Source organism: Eucalyptus grandis, chromosome 11 (genome assembly GCF_016545825.1).
Source record: "Eucalyptus grandis isolate ANBG69807.140 chromosome 11, ASM1654582v1, whole genome shotgun sequence".
NCBI lineage: Eukaryota > Viridiplantae > Streptophyta > Magnoliopsida > Myrtales > Myrtaceae > Eucalyptus > Eucalyptus grandis.
The window spans coordinates 19,580,949-19,599,949 of record NC_052622.1 but is presented as its reverse complement, the minus strand read 5'-3'; the positions used below and the strand labels follow the sequence as shown (position 1 = coordinate 19,599,949).

Genomic DNA, 19,001 nt, shown 5'->3' with positions numbered 1-19,001 from the left:
ACCATCAGCGCACCGCAGCAGCACCAACAACGGCACTAGCGGCGGCGGCGATGGCGCACCGTTGTGGCACCTTCAACCCATCTTCTTCCTCCTCCTCCTCCGCCTCGCCTCCTATTCTTTCTGCCACTTTTTGTTTCAGCAACGATCTGGTTCCCTCCTCGCTCACCTAGTCGAGCATCTACAATGGTGGCCGAGTGACGGTGGCCGAGCGTTGGCGGCGAACAATGGTGGCCGAGCGGCGAGGAAGAAACCCTAACCCTAATTCCAACCCATATACGAGCTAAACGTCGTCATTTTTGCGAGGGTGTCCACGTAGAAGAGCAAAACGACGTCGTTTCTTGAAGAGGATGGAAAACGACGTCGTTTAAAAGCTGAGCAACTTTTTTTTTATAAATAAAAATGCCACGTAATCATTTTGGCCGGAATTTCTCGCCGGTGGCACCAAAGTGATTGCTTTTTCTCCGATTTGGCACTTAAGTGATCCGGCGGAAACTTTTGGCACCAAAGTGAGCGCCGTACACAACTTATGGCACCATTAGTGTACTTATCCCAATTTTAAAATGTATGATTATATTCCTCAAATGTCATTATTGTCAAAATTGTAGGAGAATGTAGAGTGGGAAAAATTCAGGAAGGATGGATTTCCCCAGTATCCCGAGCTATGTATTGTATTTGGTGGTACATATGCTACTGGGGAATATAGCATTGGAAGTGCTCAAGATGTGACGGTGTCGGAGGAAGATGACAATGGTGATGGCAATGTAGGTGGTGACATCAGTGGTTACAATGCATATGGTGACAACAGTGGTGGCAATGCCTATGGTGATGCTGGTGGTGGCTATACAGATGACTTCGGTGATCAACACACTGATGAGAGAGTCTTTACACCAGAAGATGCTGCAACTTCAACTCGTGGAAAGCACAAATTGGATAGGACTCCAAATACTAAGAGGAGAAGGAGGAGTACCCAAAACAGTATTGATGACACTTGCAAAGCTATACAAGACTTTTTGAAAGTTAAGTCAAGTCAATCTGGTAGTGGCTCTGCGACCTCTGGGGTTATGCCATCACCTGTGGATCCTTTCTCTGTAGCTGCTGTGATGGATATTCTGCTTACTATGCCTGAGATAGACCAAGATCTTTACAATAAAGCACTGGATCGAGCATGCGATAGTGCCTCATGGAGGGTGGCTTTCATTAAATCCACACCTGAAAGAAGAAATGGACTTCTTTATCATCTTTAGTAGATGTTTGGAAATATATTATGAATTGAATGAGGTTTCATTAGATTGTATAACTTATGTTATCTATTAATATGTTGTTTTTAAAGATATAAGTGTTGAGACTCTTCGTACTTATATGTAATGGCATCTTCTATTGAGACTATGACTTATGTTATTGATTGTTATTGGATATATTTTCAAAATCTATATTGATGTTTTTATATTTTTGTGATGGTATAGGTATTATGGAAGAGGGATCAGATAGTATATGTAGTGAAGAGGTAGAACAAGTTCAACAATTCTTGGATGATGATGATCTTAGCATATTGCTAGCGTGGTTGTGCACGGTTGCGATTGACGCATCCGTGCATACAAGAGAACCCATTAAGGACAACAAATTATTAGGATTCGAATGGATAAGGGAGATTGTTTCTGGACATTCAGATAGGATATATGAAGCCTTCAGGATGGAGAGGCATGTTTTTCTGAATTTATGTGATTTGATGAGAGTAAGAGGTTGGTTAAAAGATAGTCGATATATTAGAATAGACGAACAGATTGGGATATTCTTATCTTTGGTTTGTCATGGTAGCTCAAATAGAAATTTTATGTGAGAGATTTCAACATTCTGGAGAAACAATCAGCAAGTATTTCAGCAAAGTGTTGAAAGCAATTATCAAACTTTCAAAAGAGATAATCAAACCACCGTCCTTTGGTGTCATCCCACAAGAAATTCTTATGGATCCTAGTCATAAGCGCTACTTCAAGGTATGATTTCTATATCGACTTTATACCATCAAATACATGTAGTTCATAATCTTATATAATCTTAGATTGGTAATAAATTGACAAGACTGCGTAGGTGCTCGGATGGCACCCATATAAATGCTATTATCCCGGTGTCTCAAAGAGGTTCGATTTAGAGGCAGGAGAGGGACTACCACACAGAACGTGTTGTGTGTTTGCTCATTTGATATGAAATTTACTTTCGTGTATGATGGATGGGAATGATCTGCCAATGATTGTCAAGTGCTTTCGGCAGCACTCGAAACTCCTCAATTGCAATTTCCCTGACCACCAGCCGGTATTTACTTTGTTTATATTGACATTTGTGATTATATTATGGTTTAATATTATAACAAATATATATATCATGTTGTAGGGAAATACTACGTGGCAGATTCCGGTTATGCAGCACTTCCGGGATTTTTAACTCCATTTAGAAAGGAATGGTATCATCTCAACGGATATAGAGGGAGTGGGAGACGGCCAAGAACAACAAAAGAGTTATTCAACTATAAGCACTCTTCACTAAGAAATGTAATTGAGAGGTCATTTGGGGCATTGAAGAATCGCTTCACCATTTTGAGACATATGCTTCCATTTACAATTCGGAAGCAAGTACTTGTTGTAATTGCATGTTGTGCTCTTCATAATTACATTTGTGATCAAGATAGGATGAACATAAAATTTTCCATATATGGAGATCCGGAGTATCCATTTGGACCTACAGAAGTGGAGGTTACAGATGATACATCGGATGAGCAGTCATCTGGGATAAACATGCTTAGGATAAGTATTGCAAATAAAATGGCAAGGGATCACAATATGCATGAGATTTGTTGACTTTTGTAATATTGTTTTTAAGTATTCACTGTGATGAAGTTGAACAATGAACTATATTACTTCATTATTGTGATGTCATGTATGGAAGGGTTCATGTTGAGATGTATAAAATTTTCGTTTAAGTATGCACATATGACCATGTTGAAAATATTTTTCTTCACTCACCATTATCAAAATTAAATTGATAAGCATTTAATGAGAATGAGAAATCAATATCAAGTTTATATGTTATAAAAATAAAAATAAAAAGTACTTGAAAAAAATTTGATACAAACTTTACTTACAAAATTTTCTACCAAATATGCTATATGATCATGTTCAAAATGTTTGTCTTCACTCACCATGAACAAAATAAAATTAATGAGCATTTCATAAGAATGAGAATTCAATATCAAGTTTAAACTTTATTAAAGAAAAGCTTTTTTTTTTGAAAAATTTAAAACATAAATTTTTGTCATTTACCAAACGTGTTTGTTTTTTTCTATTCTAAGAACATAAATTGATTGCGATTACCAAACATGTTTCGTTCTTTTTTTATTTCAAGAATAGTTTTTTTTTTTTACACTTACCAAACACGTTTTCTTTTGTTCAAAATGTTCCCCTAACATAAACACTTTTATTTATTTATTTCTGTTCCCTGGAACAAAAATAGAACATAAACATTACCAAACGCGCCCTTATTCAACTTATCAAAACTGCAACTTATGGTCAAAATATTCACTTTGGACTTGTGCACCTCCACAAATATTCAGCTTTAATATTTTTCCTTTAATTTATCTTGATTGGGATTTCATTCACGGATTCAAATTTGAAATATATTTTAACTTAGTAAAATACTAACTTATTAAGATTGATATATAAAAATTGATTTATTGATCAATATGTTTTGTTCATTAACATTATTATACATCTTTTGATTAAATCAATCGTGCAAAAATAATCGCAATAGGTCTATGAGCACATTTAGTCTAGTGAATTAAGCCTATCGGAAATCCAGTCATCTGTTTGACAAAATGACGAATGCACCAATCGGGGGAGGGCGATGCGGGGTACCCCACCACTGACACCCTAGAGGAGCCGCCGACCCATTTTTCAATGAATCTGGTGGTGGGGATGCATAAGAACTTTTCTTCTTGTTTTTTTTTTTTTGGGTTGGTGGGGTCCCCAACCCATGGAACGTACTATCATTTCACGTTCACTCCCCCCCCAAAGAAAATATTGGGTGGTCTGGGTCTGCTCACATGTGGCGCCGCGTGTGAGTGGTCCGGGACCACACTAATGTAGTGATCCCAGACCACCCAATATTTTCTCCCCCACCCAAAAAAAAATCTGCAGAAATAGTAGGAGGGGGAAGGACAGAAAGGAGGGAACTTGTACCACCCAATATTTTCTCCCCCAACCCCACCCAAAAAAATCTGCAGAAATAGAAGGAGGGGGAAGGACAGAAAGGAGGGAACTTTCGAATATCCGATATATGGGGCCCGCGCAGAACACGTGGGGAGTAACAGTGGAAAATATAAGAAAATATTGGGTACGTTTAACGTTCCAACGTGGCAAATGGGAAGGCACTGGAAAAGTGACACGTGTCCTCACATGAGACCCACCAGCTGAGTGGAAATTTTGAAAATTTTGCATGCTGTAGCATTCTTCTGCACATACCGATGCTTTCTCTCTCCCTTCCTCTCATGAATTCAAAATTTTAGGTTCCCTCCTCTTCACTCTCTCCCGTGCTCGCTTGCTTTCTACTCCGGCACTTGCTTGGGTGTCACTCCTTTGCTCTTTGCTCCGGCGCTTGCTCAGTGCTCGACCATGCATGCCCGATTCCGCTTGTTTTCCTTCCCCAGTTCTTCCAACTCTTTCATCGCCTCGACAATTGAGTGCTCGGCCACGAGCTCCTTCACTAACTTCAAGACACAACCCCTCTCGAAGGACGACTTCAGGGTCAGGATCTGGTTGATGCCGTTCCTCACGTTACTGACGCACCACGCTTGGATGAGCCGAAGGAGCATGTGGTTTGGGGTGAGGCTGGAGGCCCTTGCCCGTGGCTGGTTGGGCATGTGGTGGCCACACCATTGCTGGAGGACTTGGACAGTCACTTCTTGATGCTCTCGCGCTCATAGGTTGTACCCATCATGGTCGACACGGGGTCCATCATGATCTGCAGGGATATTGGACGGAGGAAGTACCGAGGGATATTCAAGGAGGGTGGCTAATAGGGCAAACCCCGGTGGTTTCCAGCCATTTTGTTTGGTGAATGGAGATACGGACAAAAATAGCATCTGTTTGTGGGGGCCAAATTGGGGTTTAATTCATCGAGGAGGGGATTCCCAGAAAAATAGCGTGTGTTTGTGGGCAAAATGAGCATGCTTCTTAGCGCGCTGGTGGGTCACCTTGCTTCAAAGTCCAAACCCTCGCGCCTCCGCCCATTCACATTTCTCGTCAATGGGGATTCCAAGAAAAATAGCATTTCCTGTGGCCTCAGTTTATCCCCTATTGTGCCGTAAGGAGAATAAAATATTAACGTTACTCAGCTGCTCCTTTGACAAAACGACATCCTTCGACATTCCTCGTGGGTGGGTTGAGTCCTGCTTCGGACTTCTCCCTCCCAAACCCACCTTCATGTGGTCCGATCAACACTGCGACTCCCATCGCTTTTCGCCTACGCAAATCGAGCCCAACTTCCTATCATTTTACGTTTATGACCCCATTCTGCTTTATGGATATATTCCTTCCACCAAATTTAAGTCTTCCACATAAAGCATAGGAAGTTCCTGAAGGAAATCAATTACTACCGTGCATCTTGGCCATCCTCCAATGGAGAAAAATCATATTCACATAAACCAACGGGAAACATTCAACTTACGAGACCCGTCAAGTACCAATCAATAATCAAAGACCTTGACCCGGCTTCAAAAGCCAGCCCACAGCTCTCTTTTCCTCGGCCCGTTCTGTCTCTTCGTTTACACTCACACGAAGTTTAGCGGATGGACCCATCTTCTCTCTCTGCTGATCCTCGACCTATCTCCATTCGTCAAACAAATAGTATTTTAGTGCCCTTCCTCAAAATTAAGTGTTTTCAAAAGGGAACAAAAGCAGTCATTACAACTCCTCTCCTTCTCCTAAACTTTTCTTCTCCGCTGATCCTCAACCCATCTCCATTAATCAAACAAATAGTATTTTAATGCCCTTCCTCAAAATTAAGTTTTTCTAAAGGGTACAAAAGCAGTCTATCATACCTCCTCTCCTCCTGAACTTCTCTCCTCTGCTGATCTTCAACCCCGTCCCCTCACCTATTCACCTTCATCATTTTACATTATTTAAAGCGAATTGATCTTTCCACCCACCTCCGGCTCTTTAAATACCAATACTCCATATTTCCTTTTCGTTGTTCTCTCCCTTCTTTGTCTTTCTATCCCGCGCACTCTCGTCCCTGCAATTGACAACAGTTCTGTCTCGTTCTCCAGTTCAATCTCGACGAAGGTAGGATCCTTGCGTCGCTCGCATTCCTCCATTTTTTTTAGACTGGGTTGCTAGGTATGTTACACTGGGCTACTTACCTGTAATTGATGTTTTTTCAATGATCCAGAGAAATGGCGTCCCACGTCGTCGGATATCCTCGCATGGGCTCTGGGATGGAGCTCAAGTTCGCCCTGGAATTGTTCTGGGACGGAAAGAGCAATGCAGAGGACTTGCAGGGAGTTGCGGCCGATCTCAGGTCATCCACCTGGAAGCAGATGGACGCTGCCGGCATCAAGCACATTCCCAGTAACACCTTCTCACACTATGATCAGGTGCTCGACACCACTGCAATGCTCAGTGCTGTTCCCGCCAGGCATCGAGTACATTCCCAGCAACACCTTCTCCTAAACTTCTCGTGCGAGTACTGACCCGGGGCCAACGATGGTCATTGACGCTCCTGCAGACCAGCTAATGCCGCGGCTTGCCTTGCTAGACCTCAACCATAGCCAGGCCCAGCCCCATATCTCGTCGAGCTCCCCCCGCCCCTGTCCTCATCGTCGACAGCGACGAGAAATTCTCACTTTTTGTTAGTTGTAGTTGATTCTTTATTGCTCGTATATTTTTGTCAGCTCATCCATTCTTGTTTTCCTTGCGCCTTTGCATGATCTTTGCTTTACTTAAAGCTATCCGTTTTTCAATCTATTCGCTAATTTCCAGCTTGGAGTAGACACTGTTCCGGTCTTTATTGGCCCGGTCTTCTATCTCATTGTGTGAAACCACCCATCATCTATGGTGATGTGAGCCGCCCCAAGCCAATGCTGTCTTCTGGTCCACCATGGCCCAAAGCATGACTGCTCGCCTGGTGAAGGGAATGCTCACAGGACCGGTCACCATTCTCAACTGTTCCTTTGTCCGAAATGATCAACCCAGGTACAAAAGAATGTGATCTTCATGTGTACATGGGATTGATCAAAGAGCATAACCTTTATTTCTCCTTTAAGGACAAAAATAATAAATATCTATTTCACAGGCTTGAAACTTGCTATCAAATTGCATTGGCCATCAAGGATGAAGTCAAGGATCTTGAGAAGGCGGGGATTAATGTTATTCAAATTGATGAGGCAGCTTTGGAAGAGGGCCTGCCACTGAGAAAGTTTGAACAATCTTTCTATTTGAATTGGGCTGTCCACTCTTTTAGGATCACTGCTGAGGGTTTGTTGTTCGGTGTTGCAAGCGATCGACGTCAGATCGAAGGGAGGGTGTGCTGGCTGACTTCGTCCTTCTTGTCTACTCATATACGGAAAAATAAAAATACAATAGGAGTGCTATATTTGCTGCTTTGCTTTTAGTCCGATGACATGCTGGACGTGCAACTTATGTAACTATTAATGTGTTTCGCAAATTAAATTATTTTCCATTAACGTTCTCGTTTTGGTTAAGTTCCGAGCCTCTGTCATGTGAGAGAATTCTATATTGGATGACTTCTACATCATACAGACCAAGTTCGTCTAGATTGTTGATAACAAGGATTTCCACGATGAGATCTACATGATTAATGGTTGTGATAAATGATAGTCTTTTGAGATCAATGTACAACTTAGCAATGGCCCATGGGCTGGGCCTATTAGGAAAAAGGGGCCTTTTGAGAGAGAGAGAGAGAGAGAGAGAGAGAGAGAGGTACTTTGTTTGATTAGCATGGTGACTGAAGAAAGAAATAGATATCCTCTGATAAATCCAATAAGGCTTCGCTTGTCCCCTGTTGAAGAAGATCATGCGACCTGACAAAGGGCCATGACAAATGCTCTTGTAGCCATAATAATAATAATAATAATAATAATAATAATAATAATAATAATAATAATATAATGAACCAACTTCATTGCCAAAATGTTGATTAAGCACGATTTATCTCACCAAAGGTTACATTCTCGGCCTAAGTATGATTCTCTTATTGTCCCAAGAATTGGGACTTTTCAAGGCTTCTGTTGATCAACTAGGACTTTTGGTTGCTAGAGGTGGAAATTGCTGTTGTATAAGTAGTTGTTTCTATGGACGAAGGTGTTGGGATTCTCGATGTCGGTATGTATGGGTCTATTCTCGATGACATTCCATAGATTGTAATTCATGAATTGCAAGAAGATTTTCATCCTCCATTTCCGATAGATGTAGTTAAATCCATCGAACTTTTGTAATCCAGAAAAATAGACTGTCTTCACTCAAGGATGCTCCTATGACGTGAGTCATAATAATCTTTTTGCTCTTGAAATATACCACTTCAAGAATTTGAGCAACATACTTTAATACCAATCAAAATGGCTAAAACAACAATTACGACAACTCTACGATCCCCTCTCTCCTGAGATTTCAAGAATTTAGCCCTCGTATAGAATTACAGTATGGAGACAGACATTGCACAAGTGAAAGCTAGAGTGTATGTTGCGACGCAGCAAGAATATACTCTAAGCTGCCGGGTATACTCTTAGGCTACTTTATCTGGGGTTCCAGAGCCGTGAGGATATTCTCTTGGCTCTTTCCTCCTTTCAAGCGCAAGTGGACAAGGGTGGTGAGCATATGATTTTCTATGCGTTGCGGGGGTACCGAAACCACCTTTCTCGTTGGTCTAATATAATGCAATATCTGTCCATGTGATGATAGGTCCCATAATTTAATCCCGTTTGTCCATTGATATTCTCTTGGCTCAACGAGTAACTTTTCCTCCAAGATCGGGAAAGGGAACTCCTTTACTTCTCGAAATCTCGCCCAACAGTGGTGCTGGGTGACAGACTCTAACGTAATTCGAGGCGTGAATGAGCTTACCTATTTGCTTGAGTCACGCTCCCATCACTTGTTCTTAATTTAAAGCCGCCATCCGAAATCTGCATGGATTTCATTTTATCTCTGTCTTGTTTATTTGGAGGAAAATACTAAAACTCATTGAACCTGGTCCGTAAAGATTGATTTACCGAGCAATACATTTTGTTTATCCCCTAATTAAGTCAATTGTGCAGAAACAATACAGCGAGCATACAAGGACGTTGGCCTAAATTACTTCCTGGCCAAGGGAAGGAGATGAAAGTACAGACTGTTAAACGATTAAAAAACATTATACGGAGCATGGCTATTTCGATGCACGCCATCCTTTCTGGGCCCACCGCCGAAACCCCACTCCACAACTCCAGATTCTCCGATTTGCATTTCGATATTCTTCTTTTCTTTTCAATATATTTGCCAGTGCCGCCATCTCTCCAATTCGTGTTAACATGGCTTTACTCGCACCGCGAAAAGTTTCCTATAAAATCTCTTTCTAGCTAGGTGAACGAAACTCATCTGGAAATCTTGGCCCATTCTCGGGAAGGAGATCAAAATGTTGTCTTTGTTACTTTGAGAAATCCAGCCTTTTTGTTTGACAAAACGACGAACAGCCCCACAAGCTCTCCAATCAGGAGTGCAATGCAGCGAACCCTCACCCCTAAACCCTCAGCATCCCCGGCCACCGCACTTTTTTTCGATTTCTATTTTTCTTTTCTTATATATGTATATATCATGATGGGGTGATAAGATTGTCGACCACAATCGCTGTATATATATATTTATACATATAATACATATAATGGGGGTGACAAAACACTCCAAAAACAGACGGTTTCGCAAAACCAGGTTTTGAGGTCAAAACCTGGTTTTGCCAAACCTCTGTTTTTGGAGTGTTTTGTCACCACATTATATAATGGAAGGGTAATGATGATTATTCTTCCAAATCGGAGTAACCATAATCATTCTACAAATCCCGGTTTTGCCAGGTGTTTTGTCACTCCCATTTTATATATATATATATATATATATATATATATATATAAGGCAATAGGGTCGAAGATCTCGTCACCCCATCACATACACCTTCGGCTCCACAAACACCCATCGTCCATCACGCCATTTTCTTCGCCCCGTTCTCTCTCTTCTCTCTCTCTCCTTTTGTCCCTTGCAATCTCGTCCCTGCGCTAGACAACAGCTGGTCTCGTTCCCCGGTAACTAGGTAGGACCCTTGCATCGCTCGCATTCCTCCGTTTTCTTAGACTAGGTAACTAGGTGAGTTACACTGGGTTACTTACAGTTGATGTTTGTACGCTGATCCAGAATAATGGCGTCCCACGTCGTCGGATATCCTCGCATGGGGCCCCAGAGGGAGCTCAAGTTCGCCCTTGAATCGTTCTGGGATGGAAAGAGCAGCACGGAGGACTTGCAGAAAGTCGCGGCTGATCTCAGGTCATCCACCTGGAAGCAGATGGCTGATGCCGGCATCAAGTACGTTCCCAGCAACACCTTCTCATACTACGACCATGTGCTCGACACCACCGCGATGCTTGGTGCTGTTCCCACCAGATATGCTTGGGAAGGTGGAGAGATAGGACTCGACGTTTACTTCTTGATGGCTAGAGGAAACGCCACCGTCCCTGCCATGGAGATGGCCAAGTGGTTTGACAGTAGCTAGTAAGTGATGGTTTTCGGACAAGTACCAGTAAATCGTTTTGTTTTCGATGTTTAACTAACCCATCCATCTTATCTTCGATCCAGCCACTACATCGTGCCTGAATTGGCTCCCGACGTCGAGTTCTCTTACGCTTCTGCCAAGGCCGTCAACGAGTACAAGGAGGTCAAGAAGGTATCGTGAGGTTTGATATTACTCACTAGGGGAGTAACGGTATCGTGCAGACCGTAAGGAAATCGGGTGACTTGTTTACCCCGTTCCCTGATGAAAATCACGAATCCCTCTTGGTATGCTAGCCAACCGAGTGGGATTTCTGATACTATATAAAAATAAAAATAAAAATCAGCCAAAATACAAGTAAGGGAATAAAAGAGAAAATTGTTAACATCGTAAGTGTTAGATTTTCTTTTTTTACATAAAGTGCCAAAAAGAATGATTTCAAATCTTTATATCAAGAGAACATAATTGCAGAATTACTGATAACAACAACATCGGTGCAAAAAATGTTTCGCACTTGTATTTTTCCAATCAAGCACTTATTTGTTTTAACGACAAAATAGAACCAAAAAAAAAATTAGCAGCCCCAAATTGAAGACCTAAGTTTATTGAATCAAGTTCTGTCACCCCCAAACCAAAAGTTATCGTTCCAAATCAATGATTTTAAGCGAATTCATCAATTTGTGGGGATGGAAAATTTAATAGTGGGTTATTTTATCCTTAAGTGATTCATGCATTTTTGGATCATTTAAAAGTGGGGATATTTTTATCATGTACTTAATGCATTTTTTTTTTTTTTTTTTTGGTGGGGGAGGGGGATTTGGTTGGAAGCATTACAAGGAAAACATTTTTGACGCCATTAAATAGAACTATAAAAAAATCCAAATTCAATTTTCCGAATCCGCTCATTCCATAATACAAAAACAATACTGCTATTCAATATTGCCGTAGTTATGGTCTTCAAAATCTCTGTAAATTTTCCAGCTTCGGTTGGCAAATTCTCACAAAATGGATTGTTTTGTGCAACCATTACTCATGATTAGGGTCTTTAAAAAATGTAGAGATATCAATCACTGATTCAGTGGTTACCCTTCCTACATGAAATGAAGAGATGAAGGGTTCAAGTCTCCATTTTTTCGTGGGGTCGAGGTAGACAATTTAATTCTAGATGTAAGTTTCAACTCATTCCCTTTATGAAAAGCAGAGCAAAAGTTTGAAAATGAATGTTATTGCAGCACTGACAAATAAAAAAAAACGCGTGTCCAGTGCGGAAATACCGGGACATGAAAAGTTCCCTTTTTGTGACCTGGTCCAAAAGCCAAATTGCATAGAGTCCGAACCGGCAAACAAACGGGTACGTGTCGGACTATCGGGTTTAGGCCTAGTATTTAATGAAAAAAATCCGACGGTCTTTATTCCATACTCCCCATTGCTCTCCTCTCTCCTCCCTACCCTTTCCCGTCTCACTCCTTTGCCGGCGGGCGCCCTCGCGACGCTGCTGCCTCCGCCGGCAACCCCACGACCCACCTCCGATCTCGATGGCAACCGCCCAAAGCTCGGATCTACGCGACCATATCCTGACTCTCCCCTCCGCCGACTCCCAGACTCTGCAACGCTCGACCCAGGGCCAACGACGGTCGTCGACGCTCCTGCAGACCCGCTAAGGCCCCCGCTTGCCTCGCTAGACCTCGATCGAGCTCCCCCGCCCTCGGCGCTCGTCCTCGTCGACAGCGACGACAAATTCTGACTCTTTTGTTGGTTGTAGTTTCTTGTTTAATTTTCGTATGTCTTTATCAGCTCATACATTTTCATCTTCCTTGTGCCGTCGCAAGATCTTAGCATTATTTAAAGCTATCTGTTCTTGAATTCATATGCTAAGTTCCAGCTTGGAGTAGACACTGTTCCAGTCCTTCTTGGCCCAGTCTCCTATCTGCTGCTATCCGAGCCTGCAAAGGGTGTTGAGAAGACCTTTTCACCTCTGTCCCTTCTCCATAAAATACTTCCCATCTACAGGTAAGAATTTAAACTCTTCTCTATCAGTCTTCACTTGCTCAAGTTTTGAATACTCTTCCTGACCAATGATAAACCATTCAGGGAAGTCGTGTCCGAACTTAAGGCAGCTGGCGCTTCATGGATTCAGTTTGATGAGCCCACCCTTGTGTTGGATCTTCATTCTCACCAACTGCAAGCATTCACTGAAGCATACTCGGAACTAGAATCATGTCTTTCCGGCGTGAATGTTCTCGTCCAAACCTATTTTGCTGATGTTCCTGCAGAGGCATATAGAGTTCTTACTTCCTTGAAGGGTGTCGCTGGATTTGGATTTGATTTGGTCCGTGGAACCAAGACCCTTGATTTAATCGAGGGCAGGTTCCCCAAAGAAAAGTATCTCTTTGCCGGAGTTGTTGATGGGAGGAACATCTGGGCCAATGATCTTGCTCTATCACTCGGTACCCTCCGTGCTCTCGAGAGCATTGTGGGAAAAGGTAATACTTTCTGCATATGTTTTTCAACATAGTGTGATCTGCGTGTTATGTATCCTTAAGTTGATATCTGTAATTCCTTATTTATCTGCAGACAAACTTGTGGTCTCCACCTCCTGCTCTCTTTTGCACACTCCTGTTGACCTGGTTAACGAGACTGAGTTGGATGAGGAAATCAAGTCATGGCTTGCATTTGCTGCTCAGAAGGTCGTTGAGGTCAATGCCTTGGCCAAGGCATTGGCTGGGAAAAAGGATGAGGTATGGTTCGTTATCTTTTTGTTAAAGATTATGCTGAAAAGCAGCATAGTATGCACACACTGTCATTGTTGCTACTAGGTAGTCTTAACAGTGGTGGTAATGCATATTGTTAGCTTATTTTCTAGAATTCTACTCTATTCCGATTAGTCATCGGCAGAAACCGATGCAGTTAACTTGTGGTGGGTTTCTTTAATTAGTGGCTATACAGAGCTACATGCATATGGCAACAACTGGGTAAATACAGTCACTAGGATGCAAGGTTCTTTACTTAAACTAGGCCTGTTAACTAGCACTTTCAGGGTGTATGTCAAGCATAAAGTTAAATTTCCAAAGCATTGATTACTAATGTCGTGAGAGGGTACTTCAATGCTTATTGCTGATGGCTTTGTTTTCAGGCATTCTTCTCAGCTAATGCTGCTGCTCAGGCCTCAAGAAAGTCTTCTCCAAGAGTCACGAATGAAGCTGTCCAAAAGGCTGTATGTTCCTCTGCTTAGTTACCCTTAATCTTTTACGCGTTCCGAAAATACCAATGAAAATGATATTACTGGTGTCTTGAACTCTTGATATTCTCGTCTCTCTCAGACTGCTGCTTTGAGGGGTTATGATCATCGCCGTGCCACAACTGTGAGTGCTAGACTTGATGCTCAGCAGAAGAAATTTAATTTTTCCAGTCATCCCAACAACCACCATTGGCTCCTTCCCTCAGAGCGAGGAACTCAGAAGAGTGCACCGTGGGTACAAGGACAAAAAGTGAGTAAACTAGATCTCTCTTTTCTAAGTAAACGTTGATAGATATGACACGGGGCTTTCATCCATCTTGTTATGACCCTCATTGGTCCTCTGACTGCACTTCATTATAGGATGTCTTGGGAAGAATATGTTAAGGTCATCAAGGTGGAAATTAAAAAAGTTGTCAAGCTTCAAGAGGAGCTTGACATAGATGTCTTGGTTCATGGGGAACCTGAGGTAAGACTGTTTTAATCTGGTATTGTAATTAGGACAGATTATGTAGAATTGATAGATAAATATCTTATGAGCTATGTTTTCTTTCTTAAACATCTTGATCTTCACGTGTCCAATGCCAGAGGAACAATATGGTGGAGTACTTTGGGGAGCAACTGTCTGGTTTGGTTTTCACCGTTAACGGGTGGGTGCAATCTTATGGATCTCATTGTGTGAAACCACCCATCATCTATGGTGATGTGAGCTGACCCAAGCCAATGACTGTCTTCTGGTCCACCATGGCCCAGAGCATGACTACTCGCCCGATGAAGGGAATGCTTATAGGTCCTGTCACCATTCTCAACTGGTCCTTTGTCCGAAACGACCAACCCAGGTACAGAAGAACGTGAACTTCATGTGTACACGGGATTGATCAAAGAACATAATCTTCATTTCTCCTTTCAGGACTAGAATAATAAATACTTATTTCATAGGTTTGAAACTTGCTATCAAATTGCCTTGGCTATCAAGGATGAAGTTGAGGATCTTGAGAAGGCAAGGATTAATGTTATCCAAATTGATGAGGAAGCTTTGAGAGAGGGTTTGCCACTGAGAAAGTCTGAACGATCTTTCTACTTGGAATGGGCTATTCACTCTTTTAGAATCACTAACTATGGTGTTAAGGATACTACCCAGGTTCCTTCATAGCTCCCTTCCTTATTTTATGTGGGAAGATCCATTTTTCATGTATATTGATTTCACTTGGTGGCTGTTATTGATTGGCAGATCCACACCCACGTGCGCTACTGCCACATCAATGACATCATCCCCTCAATCTTGGACATGGATGCCGATGTCATCACAATCGAGAACTCTCGCTCTGATGAGAAGCTTCTCTAAGTTTCCCACGAGGGAGTCAAGTATGGTGCTGGGATTGTCCCTAGTGTCTATGATATCCACTCTCTCATAATACCATCAGCTAAAGAGATTGCTGATAGAACTATCAAGATGCTCACAACAAACATATTGTGGTTTAATCCTGACTTTGTACTCAAGACTCATAAACACACTGGGGTCAAGCGTGCGCTCAAGATCATGGTTGTTGCTGCCAAGCTCCTCCGCACCGAACTTGCCCATGTTAGGAAGGAAAAGTATGAGTAACATCCCTGTATTCTGGTCTTGTTATGTTTATATAATTACTAAGTTTCTCTATGGAATGTTAGGAGTCGTACTCTTTAATGGAGAGGCTATTTGACTATATTTTGATTTATCTTTTTAACTTGTTTATTTGGAGGAAAATAGTAAACTTATTAAGAGTAGTATGTAAAAGTTGATCTATTGAGCAACACGTCTTGTTCGTTAACATTACAATACATCACTAAATTAAATCGATTTTGTAAAATAATCGCAACGAGTCTGTGAAGATGCTCGCTTAAATTACTTCTTAGCTAAGTGAAACTTATCTCGGAATCTATTGAACAATCACCTCTGCTCAACTATCAGAGCCCACCATTTCCCACCAGATCGTGAAGGCATCGGCTTCTTTAGTTAATGAGAGATTGAAAGTAGCAGTGTGCACCCCTTCAATCAGGTGGACAAAATAAAACGAGAATTTCTAGGCGTGGAACAAACGTCTACTTTTTTCTAGCTCTTGTGAAGCATGGTGGCCTGATTCTTTTCGTCTTCTTTGCAAGAAATCCTACTGCTGTTATTGTATGTCGATTTGATGATTTAAATGTCCGAACGTACAAAAGCAAATACTAGCGATAAGTTAAAGAGTTAATATCACAAAAAATCCTAAATTAGTATATATATGGCAATTTTACCCCAAACTTACTCCAAGTTGGCTATGACAAATTTACTGTTCGTTGGTTTTCGTTAAATTTTATCGTCAAATCGCCAAGTTGCATGATACATGATAATTGACAAGTATACTAGTCTTGAGTTTTACTCTATATCTATCATAGATGTATCAATTTATAGTTTTTGGTGGTATTAATTCATTTTAACCGATTCACCATTTTCATCCCTTGTATTAAAAATTGAATAAGTTCGATTATGTATAATGGGACCATTATATATACATATATAATATGATTCAATATTCTTACCGAAGAGATCATCTAAAATTGAATAGATTTTGACTTATTTCTAGCTTGTTTGTCCGAAGGAAAATATTAAATTTATTAAATACTGATTTGTAAAAATCGATTGGCTAACTGATACATTTTCTTTCTTTAACATTATAATATATCACCTACAAATGAATACCAGTCTCGGGATCTATTCAGCAATCACGTCTAGTGTAATTTCATATACTAAATAAGAAAGCCCAACGTATCCAGTCGTATCGGGTACGGGCAGGCCTCGCGGTCATTAATCGTTATACATGGTACTTCCGACAGGACATCTGACAAACTCTCCTTCGTCTTTGTTCCAGCAGAGACATCGAGAGAGGACATAGGAAATTAACGACAGTTTCTTATTAGGGAAAGGGAAGACACGCGGGCGTCCCGTTAAAGAATTAGAAACGAATACGACAAATGGGGTTTGTGGCAGGGCATTGTGCATGTGCGTTGGTGTGTGGTGGGACCCAATATTCTTAAGAAGATGATGACGAAGACGGCAGAAGGAATGGGGTGGTCGCGGCAACGATGGGGAGGTCGCGGGAAAAAGTGCCCGACCAACTTTTCTCTTATCTTGTTTTTATTATCTTTTTGGTCGGAAAACCACTTTGAAAACAGCTCGCCGCCAAATAGCTAAAACCGCTTAAAATGGTGGGCCTTTCTAAAAAGAGCTTAGCGAAAGACCTATGTTTTTCCATTTTTGCAACCTCTCCACTCATTCTTCCCCTATTCGGCGTTGCCCTTGTCTTTTCCATCAACCTACAATCTTCAGCTTTGTAAATGCGATAGTAACCGACCAAAATGGAAATAAAAAAATGCGATGGACAGCAGTTTGTCTCTTTCCTCGATTCAGTCTCCACAAAAGTAGGACCCTTGCAGCGCTCTCATTCCTCCAATTTTGGACAGAATATACCCGTAGTTGATGTTTGTTCGATGATCCAGAGAAATGGCGTCCCATTCCTACATTTTTTCAGTCCAAAACATTATCTAACTTATACATTATTATAGTCTAATTTTAAATGATAAACAACTACTAAAAACTCCAAATTATGTCCACCGTGATACGTTTACCATAAATTCTTTTTGGTAACCAAAAAAAATCCGAAACTTACAAGCACCGTTAAAAATTTATCTATACATGAAAAATAACGTTGTTTTGGCTAAAAAATTATTTAATGGCACAATGACAAATAAGGGTAGATGCGTAACGTAGGCACAAATTTGGAATTTTTTTTTATAGTAACTCAATAGTGGGTATAATTTGAGGATGTTGATCTCACAAAAATAAAAAAAATTCAAAATAGATGTGTCGCCGTGGATATAATTGGGGTTTTTGGTGGTTTTTTCTTAGCTTAAATTAAGGTAATTAGAATATAAGAAACAATAGGATTTACATGGGATCTCATAGACGGAGATTCTTCACGTATGTGAACGTCATTTTAGTCTCATAGATGGGGATTCTTTGCATATATGAGCATTATTTGAACAACGTTGATTCGAAATAGCGTTGTGAGAATGATTACCTTGCCGATGTAGTAGAAACCTTTACTAAGGTACGGAAAAGAGGATTTTACAGAGGAGTAGTAATTGGGTGAGATAAAAGAGACTTAACCAATTTCTGATACTATATTGCAAATTTGACAAACTAAACATCGTACATGAGCTCAATCCCATCAAAAACTGAATATAATGAGCAAATGTTGATTCGTTTGAGGCCCAAACTTATATGCTTTAAGCCCCACAACCTTTCTCGTTGACATTGGGATTTCATATAGTGAGGATCGAGTCGTCAATAATATTGTGGAGAGAGAAAAGAGAGAGAAGACCGGACCGATTTCGTTACAGAACCTCCCAAACGCTATTTTGTGAAATTGAACCCATGTTAAAGGGTATCCGCTTAAAGCCGTGGTTTCTCACCCTCTAATCATTCCAGAATCCATTCCCTTGCACTCTCCAAATGACCTGTTCCCCATTTTTATGTCATAATTCTTTTCCCCTTTCGTTTTGAAGGTACTGGAAAAAAGGTCAGGCGATCCTAATCAAGAATCTTTGACCAAAACCTCTACAGGCCCTGCAGCCTATGTCTTCTCCATTTTTCTAACCTTTTTCACTTATTCTGTACCCATTCGGTTTTATCCATTTCTTTTCCATCCACCTACAAACTGCGGATGTGTAAATAACCAGCCTACCACTCCCTTCTCCTCGCCCCGTTCTCTCTTCTTTCCCTCTCTATCCCTCACACTCTCGTTACTGCAAAGAATACAGTTCTGTCTAGTTCCCCGGTACGGTCTCCTCCAAGGTAGGATCCTTGCATCGCTCGAATTCCTCCACTTTTTAGACTCAATAACTGAGTGAGCTGTGCCAGGTTACTTAACTGTAGTTGACGTTTGCTCGATGATCCAGA

The 19,001-nt window shown here is 41.2% G+C and overlaps 1 protein-coding gene across 1 annotated transcript; it reads left to right on the top strand.

Annotated features, from left to right (window-relative positions):
• On the top strand, window positions 1–15,639 carry LOC104425289 (5-methyltetrahydropteroyltriglutamate--homocysteine methyltransferase). The gene is given in 13 exon segments (XM_039304729.1): window positions 1–20; window positions 10,440–10,793; window positions 10,878–10,965; window positions 12,674–12,801; window positions 12,883–13,274; window positions 13,366–13,529; window positions 13,925–14,005; window positions 14,112–14,192; window positions 14,194–14,279; window positions 14,390–14,495; window positions 14,615–14,865; window positions 14,966–15,167; window positions 15,258–15,639. Coding segments are annotated over 12 exon segments (2,304 nt in total). The 5' UTR covers window positions 1–20; window positions 10,440–10,443; the 3' UTR covers window positions 15,633–15,639.
• The last annotated feature ends 3,362 nt before the right edge of the window (window positions 15,640–19,001 follow it).